The following is a 20,562-nucleotide window of genomic DNA, read 5'->3' as shown; positions in this document are numbered from 1 at the left end:
TCAACCAGGACCTGGTGCAAATAAATAAATATTTTAAAAATTGCAAACCCTAAATATTAACCTTACAGAATAGGGTTAATTTTTTTCACATACTGCCAAAAACGTGGAAAAAATTGCTCCACTTCATGTATCGTTTTTAAGATAACTATTTATCAAATTGATAAATCTTTTAAAATAATAAGTTGTATTTCTGAGACATCAAGGAAACAAATGCTCTCTGAACTGCTATGGGATAGTAAATGTTGAAACCTTTCCAGAAGGACTCTGAGCAGTACTTAAGATGTTAGAATTCTGCCTGCTCTCCATTAGGAAATTCCATTAGGAATTTGTCCTGTGTGTAAAGTTGTAGTTGCAGAGATACCCATAACAACACTATTGGAATAGTAAACGATTAGGAGTGTGTGTATATATATATATAAAACAATAGAGAATATGTTGCAAAAATGATGGCAAATCAATAGAATGTTAACCAGTAAAAATTAAATTTCAGGATATTTAATCACTTAGAAAACTAGAGTATTAACTATTTTTAAAGGTTATAAAGTATGTTTGGTATTAATCCATTTGTATAAATAATAATATATTTAAGAAAGACATAGGATGGACTAGGATGGTTTTCTCATTTGTGCTTATCTACTACTGGATTTTCAGCAATAACTATATCACAGTTAAAATTTTTGAGTCAATTTTATGCCGATATTTACAGAGTTTCTGATACAGCCTTAAGTGGTTAAAAAAGAAAGCAGGACAACACATTGTATATCAGGCCAGACCTATACTTGGTGATTACTTGCTAACCACCCTCTGTGAAAGAGCAGAGATGGTGTGTGTTTTGCTCACGCTGCATCCTCAGTGCTGAGGATGGCACCCTCGTAAGCAGTTAGCAAAGGAGGGTGAGTGAACTGGTCCACTGACCCTGGACTGTGGGTCTCTAACAAATCCCCTGCTGCATTTCAGAGCCATCGAGAAGCTAAGCGGGCATCAGTTTGAGAACTACTCCTTCAAGATTTCCTACATCCCGGATGAAGAGGTGAGCTCCCCTTCGCCCCCTCAGCGAGCCCAGCGTGGGGACCACTCTTCCCGGGAGCAAGGCCATGCCCCTGGGGGCTCTTCTCAGGCCAGACAGATTGATTTCCCGCTGCGGATCCTGGTCCCCACCCAGTTTGTTGGTGCCATCATCGGAAAGGAGGGCTTGACCATAAAGAACATCACTAAGCAGACCCAGTCCCGGTACGTGCCTCCGGGGCTTCCTTTGCTTCCTTCTGAGGGGTCCCCTGAGTGCTGGTGGGTCCCGGCCATTCCCAGGTTGCTATTGCTTGCATCAGCAGTGGGGGGCTGTGCTGTAAGAGACAGTGGCTTCTTTCAACAGAACTACTAACAGACTAACACAGAACCCAGGGCCTTCATGAGCTTTTGTGCCAGTGTCCTAAAGGTCATACCTGAAACACTAATAATTCATAAAAAAAGGTACTAATGACCTCACAGTCATGAATTGTTCTCCTAAGCTCTCTGATGCCTGTGAATACATCTACATATTTTTAAAACAACAGAGGTATGGGGCTGAACTTTATGGGATCCTAGAACCCACTTACCTTAGCTCTCGCCTCCTCTCCTGAGTCAGAGCCCAGGGTGATAGTCATTCTTTGAGACCACCTAGGGAGTCTCACAAACAGCTTCATAAAGGCAACGGGTGAGTCACTGCTACATTGAGTAAGAAATAAAGTACATTATTAGCCTTATGTTTAGTCTTCTGTCTGCTTAAGGAGACTGACTTGGTAGTAGGAGTTGTAGTGGATAAAGTAACTTGTGAGGTTGTTGATTTTTGTATGTTCCTAAGACCACAGCATGATAAAATGAACAAAGCACAGGACTTGAAAACAAAGACCCTTGTTCACATTTTCCCACTTAATAGCTATATAAGCTTAGAAAAATTTAAGCTTTCTGAGCATCAACAGATTCTTCTATACTCTAGGAGTAGTGTGAGAATTAGGACAGTCAGACAGATTGAATGAAATAATTATTGTGAAAGCACTTAAATTACAAAGCACCAAATTACAAGTATTAGTTATTTATATTCCTAATGCATTTTTCTCAGGTTATTGAGGGTTTTATAACCTGAAAGAGGAAAAACTGTTTTCTTCAAAGTGTCTGAGTTATTTCCAAAAAGTGGACAATTATGTGAATCCCAGGGTTTATAATCATAGGAGTGAAGTGATAAGATAGTAGTCAGAGGAAGTACTATTGATGTTTCTTTTGTCTTAAAATTAGTCCCCTTTTATTCCTGTAAGTCTGCTTCCCTGAGAAAGTGATTTTTATTTGTATGTCTTTTTGTTCCAAATATTATTTGAAGTGGCTTTATAAATGTAGCAAGTTTAAATAGAAGTGAAGTTAATTCTCAAAGTGTGTGCCTACTTTTTTAGAAATAGGCCCCAAACTTGGATTTGGACTTCTAACAACCAAAGTAAAAAGGGATACAATTAATTATGTGATTTTGAAAGTTAACAAAAACAAGTAGAGCCACAACTACCCAAAGAAGTCTGATAAAGTCATCAAGCTTTGGAGCCATTAGTTTTAAGAGTCTGGAAGAAGGCAGGCTGCCAGTGGCAAGGAAACCAAAAACTTAGGCAGAGAAAGGGCATGCCTCTGTTTTCTATCCACACTCAGATATATAAAGCTTGCTTGAATTTGGTGTTTAGAGTTGGATTAACATATGGCTTTTAAAAGCTGCAATCAGTTCAGAGACTGGCACTGTGCCAATGTGCAGTATTATCCTGCTCACTTTTAAGATCATTTGAAAGACTACACAAAATACTTCATTTACCAAACTGGCTTCATTACCACATTGGCTTGGTGCCTTTGTCCAATAGCACTCCTGTAAGAAATATTCCTTTCTAAGTGGAGCTGCAAAGAATTCAGGTTTGGCCCAAGACCTTCTGCACTGCTTGCTGCCTTCTTGGAGAATGGCATTGGTTGCAAATGTGCTAATGACACTTATTGTCTGTCTGTGTCCTTGCTGTACATTGGCCAGTGCAACACTTTCTTGGACTAGGGTCCAGTGCCAGATGACGTTGTGCTATGGCTCCTGATTCTTTTCCTGCAGGGTAGACATCCATAGAAAGGAGAACTCTGGGGCTGCAGAGAAGCCCGTCACCATCCATGCCACCCCAGAGGGAACCTCTGAAGCATGCCGCATGATTCTTGAAATCATGCAGAAAGAGGCTGATGAGACCAAACTGTAAGTTTGCATGCAATGCACAGACCGCTCAACAGAAAAGAAGATTAGGTTCTCATTCATTTAACCCAGGAAAGTTTTCAAAGAGCTGTAAATCTATTTCTCAGTTAAAGGGAGCGGGGGAAGGATTAATTTCAGGTATTTGTTCCATAGAGACTACAATGGGAAATAGATCTTTTATGTTTACAACGTGGCTATTTCTCTACTTGCACGTTTCTCTTGGTGATCCTAATGCTTCCGTCACTCATTGGCAATAATTATTGATGGGAACATAACCGTGTTGTCCAACGTGTGTGCTAATGGAAATGTTCTATATTTGCACTGTTCACTATAATAACCACTAGCCAAATGTTGCTGTTGAGTGCTTGAAATGTGACAAGTGCAGTGGAGGTACTGAATATTTTAACTTGATCCATTCAGATTTAAGTAGTCACGTGTATGGCTAGTGGCCATCATATTGGACGGGGCAGATTCAAAAAGTACATTTGCACCAAAACCATCAAAAGGGTTTTGCTCCTAAGCCCCTTGGACTCTTAAGCTTGGATTATGTTTCCTTAAATAGTAGAAACTGGTATCTGAGTGGCTATTTTATTCTTTTTTCTTGTATCTCCTTTGTCCATTTCTTTCACAAAATATTGCTTAGGATTCCTGTTGTACCAATTTGAATGACAAATACAGTTCATAGTAACTTGTATAATTTAGTAATACAAATTTATTAATTTGTATTATAAACAAATTAATGGTAATAGAATAGATAATATAATAAAAAAGGCTCTATGTAAGTCTGGCAAAATCCACTTATAAGCATGGATTGTGGCAGTTTTATAAAGAAGCAGTGAGGGATGAATTGAATATAAAACTAATTTATATTCAAACAGTGTCAAATAATAGTGTTCCAAAACCAAGGAGATGAGAGTACTTAAAAGAAAAACATTGCAAATTCTTAGGCTTCATGAGGAACTCTAACATTTTACTTATGAATTACTTACTATTTGGGACTTTTGGAATCCCCCAAATGCTGTGACTTAATTTAAAGAAGCCCCTCTCTCATCCAAATTATTGAGAACTTTATAAATGTTACCCTCCTTGGCCCTTTGAATTAGGTGTCATCATCTTACAGTATTTTAAAGAATCAAAAAGACTGCTAAATAAATTGGATTTTTAAAGTATTTATGTAGAGCCAAGATAGAGTTTGAATATCTTTGAAATATGTTTTTTTTTTTAAATGAGGCACCATGCTGAGCACTGTGCTAGGGGCTTAGGCTACAACTCTGAACAAGGTCCAGTTCCTTTTTCTTTTAATCCAGTGTGAGACATCTGCTAAACAAACAGTTACACCAGTAAGTAATTAAGCACGGCTATGATACGTGCTATAGTGGAAAACAACTGCAGGTAACTGAAGGCCATAATCAAGGCTCTAGAGAGACAGAAAGAGATTTAGGGATTTCAGAGAAAGCTTTCCTATGTAAGTGACATTTCAGCTGATCCCTGAGGAAGATGAGTAGGAGATGGAGGATGGAGAAGAGAGATCCTAAACTTTCCTTTTATTCATTTATGTGCATGTTTGGTCTTGTCTGACTCTCTGCAACCCCATGGACTATAGCCTGCCAGCCTCCTCTCTGTTCATGGATTTTTCCAGCAGGCATACTGGAGTAGGTTGCCATTTCCTCCTCCAGAGGATCTTCCTGACCCAGAGATTGAACCCACGTCTCCTGCATTGCGGCCAGATTCTTTGCCACTTAGCCATTCATTTACCAAATATTCATTGAGTACGTACTATGTGCCAGGCACTGTTCTGTGTCTCAGTGAACAAAGCAGACAAAAAATCCTGCCCTCTGTGAGTCACATTCTAACGGAGCTTCTTCAAACATCCCTTTATTTTGAGGCTGTTGTAGTGCATCTGTTAGATGGTTTTGGTCTCAAGTAACAGAAAACGTAACAAATGGCTTAAGTAATAAGAAACAGTTTTGATGTCACATAATTAGAAATCCTTACTCTGGGAGAATGACTGCAGGGTCAGTTGAATCATAGCCTTAAAGGCCCATGACTTTTCTTTCTGTTTTACTGTCTTCAGTGGATCTGATATGCCTTTTCTTTTATCAATTGAGGTGATCATGTGGGTTTTGCCCTTCATTCTGTCAATATAGTATATTATATTAATTTTTGTATGTTGAACCATCTTTGCATTTCAACTTAAAAGACTCCTTTAGCATTTCTGGTAGAACTGGTCTAGGAGTAATGAACTCCTTTGACTTTTGTTTATCTGGAATAGTCTTAATTTTCCTATCATTTTCACAGACAGTTTTGCTAGATACAGTATTCTTGGTTGGTAGTTTTTTCTTTCTGTGCTTTGAGTATGTCATCCCATTCCCTTCTGTCCTGCAGATTTCTGCTTAGAAATCCATCTGTAATCTTAGGAAAACTTTCTTGTATGTTACTAATCACTTTTCTCATGCTGCTTTCAAGATTTTCTCTTTGAGTTTAGACACCTGGGTTATAATGTGTCTCAGTGTGATTCTCTCTTGGTTTATCCCAGCTGGATGTTCTTGGAGCTTCTTAAATCTGTGTGTCCATTTCTTTTCTCAGATTTGGAAAGTTTTCTGCCTATTTTCTTTGAATAAGCTCTTTCCCTTGTCTCTTTCTCCATCCTTCTGTGATTCCAATGACATGTTTCTTGATCGATTTGATAGTGTTCCAAAAGCCCATTATCCTGTCTGTACTTTTTTAAAAATTCTGTTTTCTCCCTTCACTTGATGATTTCACATGACTGATATTCAAGTTTTCTGAGTCTGTCTTCTGCCTGATCATATCTGCTTTTGAATCCCTTTAATATTTCAGTTATATTTTTCAGCTCTATTATTTCTGTTAGGTTGTTTTTGAATAGTTTCTTTTTCTTTGTTGATATTCTCACTTTGTTCATGCATCACCTTCCTGATTTCATTTAGTTGTTTGTATTCTCATTTAGGTCATTGAGCATCTCTGTGATCATTATTTTAAAGTCTGTCAAGTAGCTCATAGATCTGCATTTCTTTAGGGTCAGTTTCTGGAGTTTTATTTTGATCTTTTGATTAGACCATGTTTCTATTTCTTTCTATGGCTTATAATTTTTTTGCTGGAATTTGGGCATCAGAAAAAGCAATCACCTCTCAGAATCTTTGCATACTGGCTTTGTTCAGGGGAAGACCTTCACTAGTCAGCCTGGCTGGAGGTTTTAGGACCTCTCAAACCATTTCTGATTTCTTTCTCCTCCTGGCTTCTGACTGTGGAACTGCAGCTCTAACATACTATACACCTCTGTTTTCAGCAGCTTCCAGACCTGGGCACCAGGCTTGGCAGCTCCCTAAGTTAGGAGAGACAGAAACCTCTCTCTCAGGCAGCCCCCAGGCAAGCCAGAATAGAATGTTGGGCTCATTGTCCAGTCCTTTGTTTCTGTCCCAGGGGAGGGGCCTTGGTGAGGAGGATTTCCTCGCAGTTTGCCCTTGCTGTGTTGTGTAGGGGAAGGAGCAGGAAAGGCATGCCAAACGCCACAAAACTTCTTACTCCTTTTGCTGGAATCCCTTTTCAGTTTTATAAAAGCCTGGGTGGTATAGCTTCTCCCCTGACCTCTAGAGTTCTCAGAGATTTTAGCCTATCTTTTGTTGTCAACTTGGTGTCTCTGTAGGGATAGGAGGGGCTGTTGTTCCTAGTCTACCATCTGACTGATGTCATTATCCCTTGTGCTTTTTTTAAGAGCAAGGAAAACCTTCCTAAAGCCACCCTACAGACCTCTTCTGATACCTCGTTGGTCAGTCTTTCTCATGGACCTATTTCCAACCAGTCACAACAAGGGAGTAAAATTAACATGATTTGGCTTGTGTTCATCAGAATTCATGCACTAGGGTTAGTGAGAAACCCCGCTTCTCCTAAAGCCCGTGGCCACTTGGTAGCTGAACAGAAACAGCTTCTATTTGTAAGAAATAAGGAGGGTAATAGCTCTTAATCCCATGGACAGAGAAACCTGGCGGGCTACAGTCTGTGGGGTTGCAAAAGAGTTGGACATGACTTAGCTACTAAACAACAACTATAGCTCTTAAGTCAACCATTGTGTTCAACTTAAATGTCAAATTGTTCCTGGTCTCTTTCAGAGCTGAAGAGATTCCTCTGAAGATCTTGGCCCACAATGGCTTGGTTGGAAGACTGATTGGAAAAGAAGGCAGAAATTTGAAGAAAATTGAACATGAGACAGGGACCAAGATAACAATTTCATCGTAAGCCACTTGTTCCAATTAACTGTGCCCAGTAATGGAGACTGTGAGCATTGTGATATGTCCAGCTCGTTCATCTGCTTTTCCTTATAATGGGAATGTAATCATAAGATAATCATATAATTATCTTCAGCACTGTCAAAACAGATGCATAAGTAGTTCCCACTCAGACCTTCTCTACTGATATCATCTAAGTCACTGCAAAGAGTTGAGATAAGATGGCAGATGTTCTCTGCCACAGTGTGAGGTAAGGGTATCCATCCCTGCCTCTTCCACCAAGACGTGAGTGTGACCCTTCTGGGATTTTATTTTTCCTTTTGAAAAAAGGAAATTTTTCTCTTTTTCCTGGTGGCCAGCTTGCAGGATTTGAGCATATACAACCCTGAAAGAACCATCACTGTGAAGGGCACAGTTGAGGCCTGTGCCAATGCCGAAATAGAGATTATGAAGAAGCTGCGTGAGGCCTTTGAAAATGATATGCTGGCTGTTAATGTAAGTGCTGACTGCTTTCTTCTCCACTGGTTTTCACATATGTTGTCAGGCAGGACCCAAGCCTCTCTAAGAATAATTGTCGTTCGGAAAGTAAAGAAGCACTTTAGGAGTACAGAGTTACACCTTTCTCCTTGGGGGCAAGGGCATTAGAATAATCAGGAGACGAACTAGTAAAATATGCTAAGTACACTCGACAAAATAGTGTGAAGTCATTAAAATCACAGCTTGGAAGATTTTTAAATCAAATTGCTTATGATATATTGTTAATTAAGAAAATATATTAATATAAAAGTGTATGTAACTAAGGTTTTAATTATATAAAATATGAGTCAAAATGACTAGAAGGCTGCATATAAAAATCAAGACAGCTGTTATGTTAGAAAAGTGAGATTTTTTCCCCCCTCTACTTTCCAGTTTTAAAAAAATTTCTGATGTTCACCTCTCACTGATCTGTCCTTTCAGATTGTCCGATAACTGTTGTCATCCACCTCGACTCTAATAATTCTAGCAGACTGATTTGGGTTTGTCCTTCCTGTTATTACCACCTGGTTTCAACTTTATAATGGGGAGACACCATCCTGAAATTCATTCAGAAATCTTAAAAATATTTGTCCTTTTAATCAAAAGCACAAACTCAGCTCAGAGGAGTAAATTTTTTTCATTTTTTTATGATAATGATCTTTTTAACGTACACAAAACAGGAAAGGATACTATGATAAGCTCTCATGCCCTAATCTGGCTTCAGCAGTTATCCGTTCATGGCCTGTTTTGCTTCATTTGAACCTTCATCCACGTCCCCACTCCCACTTGGATGACTTGGAAGAAAATCCCAGACTTTGTAACATTTCACAGAGGACTAAATGTTGAGAAGGGACTAGGTGGGTGAAATGCAGCCCCAGCTCCCTCACTGCAGCACTTGGCATAGGACCTTCTTAGTCAGGTCAGTACTGCCTTCCTGCCTCACCCCAAGTCCCACCTTAGCGGCCCACATGATAATTACATGGGACATGGTGAGCATGGTGAGGCGACAACTGCAGTGTGACTTTCCCTCCCCCCATTTGTGTGTATTTGTCTGTCAAAGTATCATCCACTGATCTCGTTTTCTTCTTTGGGGATCTTGATGTCCTATGATAAACTCTTTCTCTGAACACCCAGAAATGCTGCAAAGGCTCTGGGTGTTCCAAACATCTTCCCCTGAGCATGTGCATCACTTAGGTTCATTCATGTCTGTGCTGAAGTCATGCATTGATAGGTGAATAACAAAATCACTAGATCTCACACATGAATGGGATAAAGGCTAAGATCCTAACTCTCCCGTTCCAGACCTTCTAAAAGAAGGCAAGCTACTGGGTGACCCTAGAGCCACAGATGAGCAAAGAGAAAATGTTAGAGATTTGCTCAGTGGTCGGGGAGGCAGTGGTAGGACCAGGAGGCAGGTTGGTTACAGACCAGGGTGGGAGATACATTATCCCTCTGCCTCTGAAGGGCAGCCTGTGTGAGCATCCCCGTGTTTAAATGTGAAATAAGCAAGCGAGATGATCACAAAACTGTCAGCTAAATGGTAAACAAGCCAAAGTTGTGGACCATTCCAAACATGGATAAGAGTTTACACATGTGATATCTTAATGAGGGGTCTGATTTTTCCCTGGATAGAGTTAGGAAGAACTATTCAGCCAACATGTTTTAATCATATTCATTCAGCAAATATTTATTGAGTACTTACTATGTACCAGGCACTGAGCTCACAGCACTAAACAAGACAGTTTCTGTCCATGAGGAAATTGTTGTCTGAAAGGCGAAGAGGCAGCTACACAGGCCATTCAAATACTATGTGATGCCTGCTGTTTTAGGGGAACATGAGTGTGTTAGGGCACAGAAAGGGCACCTGAGCTGAGGCCTTTGGGATGAAAGAAGGTTCCTTGAGGAGCGGACACCTAAGGTCAGGTGAAACCCGCACGATGAGTAGGGCGTAGCCAGCCAAGGACGGAGACAAGCAACAGTTCTCGCAAAGCAGACAGTGTATGCGGGGGATCCAGAGGGGAGAGAGGAGCAGGACTGGGCAGGGTGTGAGTGAAGGTTAGCAGGAGAGGCTGGCAAGGTGGCCTGGGCCCCCAGGAAGAGCCTCATTGCTGTGTTAAGATGTGTAGACACTCGAAGCAGCAGAGAAGCTCTGAAAGGAGCGCCACCATCAGGTTGAGGCTTGGAGAGCCCGCCCCGGCAGCAGGGTGAGGAAGAGGTCCACGGGGCCTGAGTGAGCTGAGTAGGAGATGCTGATGCCATCCAGACAAGAGATGGAGGTTGACCCAGGCAAGCTGGGCCTCTCTGGTCTCCTCCCCTCAACTTTTTCTCCATTTTTATTCTCAGCAACAAGCCAATCTGATCCCGGGGTTGAACCTGAGCGCACTTGGCATCTTTTCAACAGGACTTTCCGTGCTGCCTCCACCAGCAGGGCCCCGAGGAGCTCCCCCCGCTCCCCCCTACCACCCTTTCGCTGTAAGTAGCTCAGCTTTCAGGGGTTCGCTCATACTCCTCTAGGCAGCGGCATTTCTCGCTGTGTTGAATCAGAGCCAAAGCTTTCATTTGGAGGCCGTGCTCATAAGGGCTGAATTCAACAGTTCTTAGGACTTCTTCCTAATGGACAGATTAAAACCATCCTCTAAATATGTGCTCTTAAACATAGTATATATCATATCTGGGAAAGAAAGAGAGTGCTAGCAAATTCATTAGCTAGAAGCCTGTTCAATGTGAAAAAGGATTTGTTAGCGCAAATAAGAACCTTCATGAGTGTTGTTCACTTACTAAAATATATTTTCGTACCTAGATGACTCATGTATAAAATTCTAACCTGGGTCTACGATTCAAGTACATTATATTTTATTAATAGTTTTTTAAAAGAAAATAGCACACACAGTGTTTATTCCTAGACACTTAGCACAATGCCTGGCATTTAGTAGATTCTCAGTAAGTATTTATTGTTTGAATCATAATTAATAGCAGCAGAAGAAACATGAACGTTATGTGTTTTCTACTTGTCCCCATCCACAAGCATCATTCAAGATCAACATGTTACCAAATTAGGGCTCAGGATACTTGACAGCTTTTTTTTTTTTTTAATTCATTCCTAATTCTCCACACATACTACTTATTTTTTAAGAAAACTAATTTTCTCCCAATGTTCATATTGTCTAAATGGGAAGAATCAGGTTGGAGAACATTAGCTTAACCACCTCTTTCTTTTGAGAGGTGGTCTCTGGTATCGTAGGCTTCACAGTGTCAGAATTCTGAGTAACTCTTTGGGTTAGCTGTAGAGACAGGGTGAACTCAGTGTGCTGTTTTGCCAAAAAAAATAGGGAAATGAACTGACACCCACATCTTTAGTCACAAGGACATGCACATTCTGTCATCGTGTTTATATACAGCTTCTCTCCATACCATTTCTTTAGAATTATATACATTTTCCTTTAAAGGATAGCGTCCAATATTGAGCTGTGTATGTGTGTGTCTGTCTGTCTGTCTTAGTGTTAGAGGGAGCTGGGAATATGGCAGGAGGGAACTGGCAGCTGTCACAGCCATGTAGGTACTCTAAGCGGGGAGAACAGCTTTGAGAAGTGTGTGTCCCCATCTTTGCTGAGATGTGAGAATGACTGAGCCCAGGATGGTGAACTGGCCTTACACATGTGGCATTTCTTGAAAGAAAGATTATAGGTACTGCTCCACCAATGATAACTTTGAAAGTCACGCTACTCTGTCAACCTAAGTAACATAAATGGTGGGAGAAAAAAGATGTAATACAGTATAAAATTCTTCTAAAATTGATCATCTAAAAGAGAACTCAGCAAATGACCGTCTGAGGCCAGATCCAGCCCACCACTTATTTTTGTGTATATATACAACTATGAATGTGTATTAAACGCATTGTCTGTCTGCTTTTCTGCTATGATGGCAGAGTTGCGTAGATGCAGTAGAGACCCTGAGATATGCAAAGCCTAAAATATTTATTTGGCTCTGTGCATAAAAATTTGCAGATCCCTGAACTGAAAAATGAGAACTTTTCATATGATAACAGAATATTTTCTAAACTTGAAAATAGGTTTTGCCAGTTGGGAAGCTTCCTTTACATCCTGTACATCTGAGATTTTTTTACTAAAACAGTAGAATAATGATTTTTACAAAAATAGTTTCTGTTCTCTATAAAACAGCTTTTAAATAAAATATTTTCAAGTTAAAAGCCATGTAGTTCTGATCTTGAGCCCTTAGATCAAGATTAGTTTCTAATCTAAAACACACAGTTGCCCCAACTCTGCAACAGTACAGCTCCTGCAGACCTCTCTCTCTGACAGCTACAGAAGACAGGGAGGGCATAGAGGTGGGCATCGCTACCCACCTGTGCAGGGTCTAGGCCCTGAATTGGAGGCTTGAGGGCTTCCCAGGTGGACCCACGCCTCCTGAGAAGGACAGAGGAGGGTGGAGTGGTGGGGAGCCTTCATTCATAAAATATTACTGCTTTCCTGTCACTTAGACATTCAAATTTCAAGGAATTAGGGTATCTCTTGGTTGCTTTTATATGTCACAAACCTCTAGTGCTTTTGCTGTCAACATCCGAAGGTCAGGAGATCTGTGCATCTGTTTATAGGTGGCTCACACATGCATGAATTGGGGTACCAATGCTGGAAGCTTTTTATGTATGCATGTATATATGAAAATTACCATTTTTTCATTTTCTGGTTATAAAAGTAATACATGCATAGTATTTAAGAAGCAAATGGTACAAGTGCAAGTTTTTTCTTAATTTCGAAATAACTAGTGTTTCTATTTATTTGTGTGTGGGTATATATTAAGTATATAGATGATATATATTCCAAATCTTCACTCTACAATGGAAATTCCTGTATATATATCATGATTCTTTTATCCAGTTATTTTCTCAGAATAAATTCCTAGAAATAGAATTGCTGAGCCAAAGAATGTATAAGTATATAAAAATATAAATGTTGATATTTTTATATTTATTAGCATATAAATTTTGATACATAAAGAATGTACTATTATTCCTTCTTATCTGATATGTGACACAGAGGCTTTTTTTTCTTTCTGTACTCTCACTACCAATGTAATTATTCCTTGCAATCTGGTACTTTCTTAACAATAACTTTTTTTATTGGTTTATTTTGGGCTGTGCTGGGTCCTCGTTGCTGTGTGGGCTTCTCGTTGTGGTGACTTCTTTGTTGCAGAGCAGTCTCTGGGGCACACGGGCTTCAGTACTTGGAGCGTGTGGGCTCAGTAGCTGCAGCTTCCAGGCTCCAGAGCTCAGGCTCGATAGTTCTGGCGCATGAGCCTAGTTGCGCAACGACATGTGGGATCTTCTGGATCAGGGACCTAACCTGTGTCTCCTGCATTGGGAGGCAGATTCTTTACCACTGAGCCACCAAGGAAGCCCTGCAGTCTGATCCTTTAAAAGATACTATTATGAGTGTCTTTTACTTGTAATAAGCACTTTGGGGCTTACTGGACATTTTTCTCCCTCTCTAATTAATTGTCTTTTTATATCCCTTCCCTATCAATCTGTGGAGAGGCAGTATAGATTCTGGAGTCAAACAACCTGTGTTTGAATCTCTGCACTATATAACTTGTTATTTTTAGCAAACTTGGGCAAGAGACTTAGCCTCTTTGCATTTCCATGTCCTCTGTTTCATGCAATTGTTGTCAGGGTAATTAAATAAGTAAAAATCCGTACACAGTAATTGCTATATAAATCTTAGTTGCTATTGTCATTTCCCCCCATCTTTTTCTTAATGATTTGTAACAGCTAATTACATATTAAGGCTGTTAACCATTTGTCATGTTGTAAATATCTTTCACTAGCTTGTCATTTCTCTTTGCTTTATTTGTGGTGTCTTGTGCCATAGTAATTTAAAATAGGGTTTTTTTGAACAAGTGAACTACTATATGAAGTAAATAGGAAATGTTTCCCTTTAGCCTTCCTTCTCTTACCCAAATTTTACCCAACTACCACTCCCCAGAAGTATAGTATTGTTATGTTTTAAAATGTTTTATGAGCATATATATAATCATTTTATTCAAAAGCAAATGGAATCATGCCACATATAGTGAATTACTGTTGTTTTATTTTTCACTTATTATGAGCATCTTTCCATATCTAGAGTTGATTCTCTTTAATGGCTTTTTAATTCCATTGTATGAAATTACTATAATTTTTCTACTGAGCATGCTGTTTTTCAACATTTGGGTTTTCTCTAGGCTTTCTCTGCTACCAATAGTGTCAAAATGAATGTCCTTAAACATAAGAGTGTGAGCAGATCTAGAAGTAAATTCTAAGACTGCAATTATTACATCAAAAGGGAATGCATTTTTCTTTAAAATTTTCACGTTTTCCTTCAACAGAATTAATGCAGAAATTTTAAGAATTAAGATAGTTAGATCAGTGTTGTTTTCCTTTATGGACTTCTGGCCTTTGATGTTATGCTAAGAAAAAGCTGCCTGCTATCTAAGAGTATAGAATATCCTTCCAGGTTTTCTTATGTCATTCTTAGTTGTTGGTTTGGGGGGACTATTGCTTATAATTCATAGGCAGTTTATCTTGACTTGTACGTTGAGCTAGGGATCCAGTGTTATTTTTTTCCCACTGCATCACTCAGTTTGAAATGTCAGCTTTGTTGTATGCCGGACTCCCACTGAATCTTGTTCCTGGGCTCTGTTCTGTTCATCTTTCTGTCTACACTGCAGTTACTATAGTTTTATACTATCTTTGACAGTGTCAACACCAGGGTTATTTTTTTCCTCAAAAGACTGAATTGAAAGGATAGTCAACTTATACTATACTTGGGAAAATTGAGAATATGTAGGAATTTTCTGTCCTTTGAAGATTTAATGCAATCCATCCATAAAACCTCTGGGCCTAGCACTTGTGTTTAGAGAAAGATCATTTATACCTTTCCAATTCTTACCTGTTCCTGAGCTGGTTTTGTTGATTTATGTTCTCCTGTAAAAGTGTTCATCTCTCTTTTCATACTTAGTGACACAAAGTGGTACAAAGCAATCTATTAGAATGTCTCTTTTCATTCCTAACATCACATACTGTGTTTTCTCTTTCCTTAATCAAAGTTATTAGGGAGTTTTCTTTTAATTTTTTAGTAGTTCAGTGTTCCCTTTTTGTTATCTTACAATAGTTTCCTGTACTTTCCTCTCAAAGAATGTTATTGAAACAGTTCTGGGTTTTGTGGTCTTGCTCATGCATGATCAAATTTTGGAAACCATGGATCTTGGAAAGATATACCTTCTCTAATGGACTAAAAGTTGTGTTGACGACTGTAAAATCAAACTTTAATTGATGACTTGTATCCTCTATATAATTATTTTTTATCTCTATGACATTACATTTTGAGAGCAGTTTACTGTTCCCACTATGATTATGACTTTTTAAAATTCTTTATTTCTAATATTTGTTTAATGTATTTTTATAATTACTCTAGAAATAATCTGGAACTTTAGTCCAAATTATTAAATTTTCTTTCTTAGTACACAATCTCGTAATTCAGAGTTATTTAGAATTAGCTAAATTTTACTGGTCTCTGCTCACTGTAAGTGGTTTCTTGTGTTCCATATCTTCTCATTTCTTGAGTTATTTGTTTTTGTTTCTTTTTCTGGAGCACTTCCTTAAATAACTTTTTTTCAGGAATAGCACATAAATAGTATAATTTCTAAGCCTTTGTTTATGTGAAAATGCCTTTTTTGCCTTTCACACATGAATGAAAGTTCAACTGGATGGTTAGAGATTCTAGGGTCATAGTTCCTTTAGAACTCTTAAAGCAATACTTATAGCATTTTGCTTTTCAGATAAGTTGCTACCAGTAAGAAACTTTTTTTTTTTTTTCATTTTCCTGTAAGTTTTTTGCTTTTTGTAGCATTTCACCTTCACCCTGGGAAATCAGAAATGTGAGTCAGCCCTTCAGTCTGACTGTTCAGAAGGTTTTGCACTGGTTCAGGAAACCTTCTGGGTCTGTATTATTAATTTTGGTATGTTTCTCTTCCCTCTGTTTTTGGCTTCTGGAGTTTATACTTTCTGGAGAGAGAGCAGTCCTTTCCCTCTACTTGCCATGTCTTTCTGAGTCCCTCCTTTTGTTTTGTGTGAGTTAACCTTCTTGTGCACTGACTGCCTTTTCAAGAGTGTCCATGCTTCTATTTACGTGGTTTCCATTAAGTTTTTACTCTGCTCATTTTTAATTTCTAAGATTGATGATCCAGTTCTCTGATTGGCTTTCGTCATAGCAGTCTACTCACATTAAAGCACTGCCCTCTTGAATCTCACTGAGAAATCAAAGCAGACTTTTTAAAAAAGTTCTCCCTCTTTGCTAAATTAATTTACCAAGGTCATGTGCTTGCCTTGTTTAGCTTTGCTTCCCTCTTTCATGCTGCTGGTTCTCTGCATATGTCCAGTGAGTTTTAATTGTTCATTCATGTACTTAAACTCACTAAAAGGCATATTAGAACCCTTTGGGCAGCCTTATCATAACATACACTGTGGGTCCCACCTATAAACCAGTGAATTTGGAATGTTCCATGTGAGGGCAGCATTGGGTTAAGATCTAGAGACACAGAGTCAGACAGAGGATCTGTGCTCGAATCTTGGCTCCACTTCTTTCTAGCTTACCAACTTCTGGTCCCCATCAGCTCCTGAGGTGGTCCTCTGAGAGCACACAGGGCTGGTAGGAGGCACTGGACAAGCCGGGGTAGCATGTGTGCCTTCTGAACCTTGAACAGCTCTACCCATGACTCTGACCCCTCTGCCTAAGTCCATTCCCTTGCCCCACGTCCATGTCCCTGGTTCCTGGGAGGAGCACCTGCCATCTTTGTAACAGCACTCTGTCATCACACTAAAGCTATTTATATATCTGAAAATATTTTGTATGCCTGACCCTTGCCTTTTTACGACCCTTGCACACCCTTCTCTCTTCCTGCTCCGTGATTTCTTTATGATTCAGAATATCACCTAAATGATGCATCAAATGGTCATACCCAACAGCTTGGAACTAAGGACCCTGTAGTTCTTCTAGGAAAAGCAGACCCAGCTTTAATTTCATTCTAAATGTTCTTGAGTGTGTTTGATATGTTTTTGTTGGTGGTCAGTCACTAAGTCATGTCCAACTCTTTGTGACCCCATGAACTGCAGCACCTCAAGCTTCCCTGTCCTTCACTCTCTCTCGGAATTTGCTAAAACTCATGTCCATTGAATCAGTGATGCCATCCAACCGTCTCATCCTCTGCCACCCGCTTCTTTTGTCTTCAGTCTCTCCCAGCATCAGGGTCTTTTATTTTCCAATGAGTCACGTCTTCACATCCGGTGGCCAAAGTTTGATATCTACCCCACTACTACCCCAGCATGGTCAAGCATAGAAGATGACACTAATTTCCCTCAAACCGAGAATTTGAAATTAACCAGTGGATAATAGTGATGCCCCCACCCTTGTGGCCTCTCTTTTTGGGGGTCACATCTTTCAGGAGCACCTTCAGCATTATCTCTTCCCCCCCCATATCTGAAATTGTAATTCTTCTGAAACATCTAAAGTAAAGTAGCTTCTCCCTCATGAAATAGCTGCTGCTCTGCTAAGTCGCTTCAGTCGTGTCCGACTCTGTGCGACCCCATAGACGGCAGCCCACCAGGCTCCCCTGTCCCTGGGATTCTCCAGGCAAGAACACTGGAGTGGGTTGCCATTTCCTTGTCCAATGCAGGAAAGTGAAAAGTGAAAGTGAAGCCGCTCAGTCGTGTCCGACTCTTAGCGACCCCGTGGACTGTAGCCTACCAGGCTCCTCCCTTGGGATTTTCCAGGCAGGAGTACTGGAGTGGGTTGCCATTGCCTTCTCCAATGAAATAGCTGAGGACCTTCAAACTGAGACAGTAAGCTCAACTGCCATTTTAGAGTTAGGGTTCCATACCACCTGTCCCACTCTGGGGCCCCAGTTTGTCAGATGGCTACACCCTGCTTTCCCATTAAAGAGAACATTTATTCAACAGGTTACTTTTTGATCATTAAGCCTAAGCACCTCTTCCATTTGAGGTTGTGGCCTCTCCTGTAAGTGTAAGGGTAGAGGGAATGGGAAGTGTGATAAATGAGTGCTCATTTACCAATAGTAAAGGCCATACGGTCCCCAGTGATGGAGTCTCCATGCCGGTGACCTCATCGAGTGCCACGTGGTGTACTTCAGGGGCATCTCTCGTACGTAGGGTCAAACCCACGTCCAAACCCAGGCCCAGCTCTGCGTGACCTCACACTGCCTGCCTCTCCATCGTATCTCATTCTGTCTCAGTTATTTTTGCCATCCTGGCCTCTCCTGTTTTCCAAACAGGCCAAGCCCTTTCCTAGCTCTGTATCTCAAAGAACTCTCTTTAGAATGTTTCCTATCTAGCGCCTTACACGGGGCTCCATATCCTCTGTGGGTCCCCACTCATAAGTTACCTCCTCCGAGTCCTCCCAGACCCCTCCAGGTGAAACCACCAGCCCACTGCTTATCTCAGCAGCTACCCCTCCTCGTGTCCTCCTGTTCATTTTTTTCATATACTGTCTGCCTCCCCAGTAGAACCTAAGTTCCATGGTGGCAGTGACCCTTTTCTTTCTTAGTATCTGTGTCCCCAGCACCTAGAACAGTGCTTTTGCTCAAATATCTTATGCATGAATGAATAAACAGTTGAATGAACTCCCACAATAGTATTATAAGCTCTAGATACTTTTTAAATCCTTTTGTGGATGAGGTTCAGAAAAGTTGAGTAAATTATCCCCAGTTGTATACAGCTAGTGATTGAGACTCAAGTCTTCGGGGCCTTCTGACTCCAAAAACCATCCTACAGACACAGAAGCTAATGACAGAGCCTCAGCCAGAAGTAGGCTCCTGATTGCTGTGTTCAGGGCTCTTTCTCCACAGTGGTTTTCCAGCTGTAACTCATGAACAAAAAGGGGACTGAGGAATCCGTTCTTTTTAGCCTTTTACAGTTCATTCCCTCCCCAGCCCAAGTGGTAGATCTAAATATGATACCATATTTGTCTTGGGAGTATTTAAACTTAAAACAGAGCTACCCTTGTGGTTTGTCTCTTTTGGGGTCAAATCACAATTCAAAAGAATTATTTCTGCTGAGGGCTGAAGGAAAAACTTTCCAGGTGAGAGGAGGACAGACGCATCCTTTCCCCAAGGATTTGTCTGGGCAGAAAAGCTGCTGGAATTCTCTTCTGACCCTCCATGGCCCAGAACTGGGACCTGCGCTGAGTAGAGTCTGGAGTTGGTGTTCTTCAAGAAAGAGGCAGGACCAAGTAAGCCAAGTATCTTCACTCAACGCTTCCTTTCAAAAGTGGAGTTTTCCAGGAGAACACTGATCTCATAGCCCCCTCTTGTGGCCATGAGGTGTCACTGCAGCCTCTTTCCACGTTATGAAAGTAGAGGCTGGCTTTTACAGCATGGTTGCCAACAAAGGTCCGTCTAGTCAAAGCTATGGTTTTTCCAGTGGTCATGTATGGATGTGAGAGTTGGACTATAAAGAAAGCTGAATCCTGAAGAATTGATGCTTTTGAACTGTGGTGTTGGAGAAGACTCTTGAGAGTTCCTTGGACAGCAAGGAGATCCAACCAGTCCATCCTAAAGGAAATCAGTCCTGAATATTCATTGGAAGGACTGATGCTGAAGCTGAAACTCCAATACTTTGGCTACCTGATGCAAAGAACTGACTCATTGGAAAAGACCCTGATGCTGGGAAAGATTGAAGGCAGGAGGAGAAGGGGACGACAAAGGATGAGATGGTTGGATGGCTCACCAACACAACGGACATGAGTTTGAGTAAACTCTGGGAGTTGGTGATGGACAGGGAGGCCTGGCGTGCTGCGATTCATGGGGTCGCAAAGAGTCGGACATGACCGAGCGACTGAACTGAACTCCCTTCCTTTGGCAGAGCTTCTGTCTCCTGCAGGTGCTGCGGACACCCCAAACACCCTTGGAGGAAGCTCCCCACCGTGTTCATATCTCTTTTTCCCCTGAGGTCAGAAGTCCACTGCCCAAACTCAAAAAGAGGAATAGCTACATTTTGATTCCTAAGGCAGTGTTGTGCTCTGGAACAGAGAAGCCAGTTGGATATTCAGGGAACAGAGAACACCAGGAGATCTGTTCAAGGGTCCTCAAATGGAAGTTAGGTCCACTAACTCCAAGCCTCATCGTGTCTGACAACTGCCAGACAGACAGGCTTTTGAGGGTTGGTCCCAGAGCTGTCCACCTCCCTTCCTGTCAGGGCCATGTGTCCACCTTCCTTTCTGTACCAGGCAGGTCAGCATTTATTATACTTGGCCTTATGTGTAAAGCACAGTGAACTTGACTCTGCTTAACGTTCTACCCATAAAATATATAAAAGCAGATGCATTCCTGTCTCGCAGGACTATTAGGAGGATTGAGAAAGTTTATGAATAAAGGATCTACCACAATGCCTGGGACACAGGCCTTGAATAAAAAGCAGCTACTTTTAAAATGAATGCTGTTTTCTTAACAACTCTGTTTTTCTACCACATCTGCCTTCCTGTTCCCTGCTTCCCCCTCCCCCAATAT

At 40.7% G+C, this 20,562-nt stretch overlaps 1 protein-coding gene across 3 annotated transcripts in view; it reads left to right on the top strand.

Moving 5' to 3' along the window:
* The window catches only part of IGF2BP2 (insulin-like growth factor 2 mRNA binding protein 2), a 170,297-nt gene that overhangs the window by 134,073 nt on the left and 15,662 nt on the right, over nucleotides 1-20,562 (top strand). Inside the window, exons 6-11 of one of the 3 annotated variants that reach the window (XM_010853878.1) lie at nucleotides 958-1,030; nucleotides 1,118-1,230; nucleotides 3,101-3,235; nucleotides 7,357-7,479; nucleotides 7,833-7,968; nucleotides 10,333-10,461. In XM_010853878.1, the coding sequence (XP_010852180.1) occupies nucleotides 958-1,030; nucleotides 1,118-1,230; nucleotides 3,101-3,235; nucleotides 7,357-7,479; nucleotides 7,833-7,968; nucleotides 10,333-10,461 (709 nt within the window). Of the gene's footprint in view, nucleotides 1-957; nucleotides 1,231-3,100; nucleotides 3,236-7,356; nucleotides 7,480-7,832; nucleotides 7,969-10,332; nucleotides 10,462-20,562 lie in introns of all 3 variants that reach the window. The other 2 variants (XM_010853877.1, XM_010853879.1) reach the window with 2 other exon arrangements.

Source organism: Bison bison, unplaced genomic scaffold (genome assembly GCF_000754665.1).
Source record: "Bison bison bison isolate TAMUID 2011002044 unplaced genomic scaffold, Bison_UMD1.0 scf7180017864333, whole genome shotgun sequence".
NCBI lineage: Eukaryota > Metazoa > Chordata > Mammalia > Artiodactyla > Bovidae > Bison > Bison bison.
The sequence above is the reverse complement of the archived record's forward strand: the minus strand, read 5'-3'. Positions and strand labels throughout refer to the sequence as shown.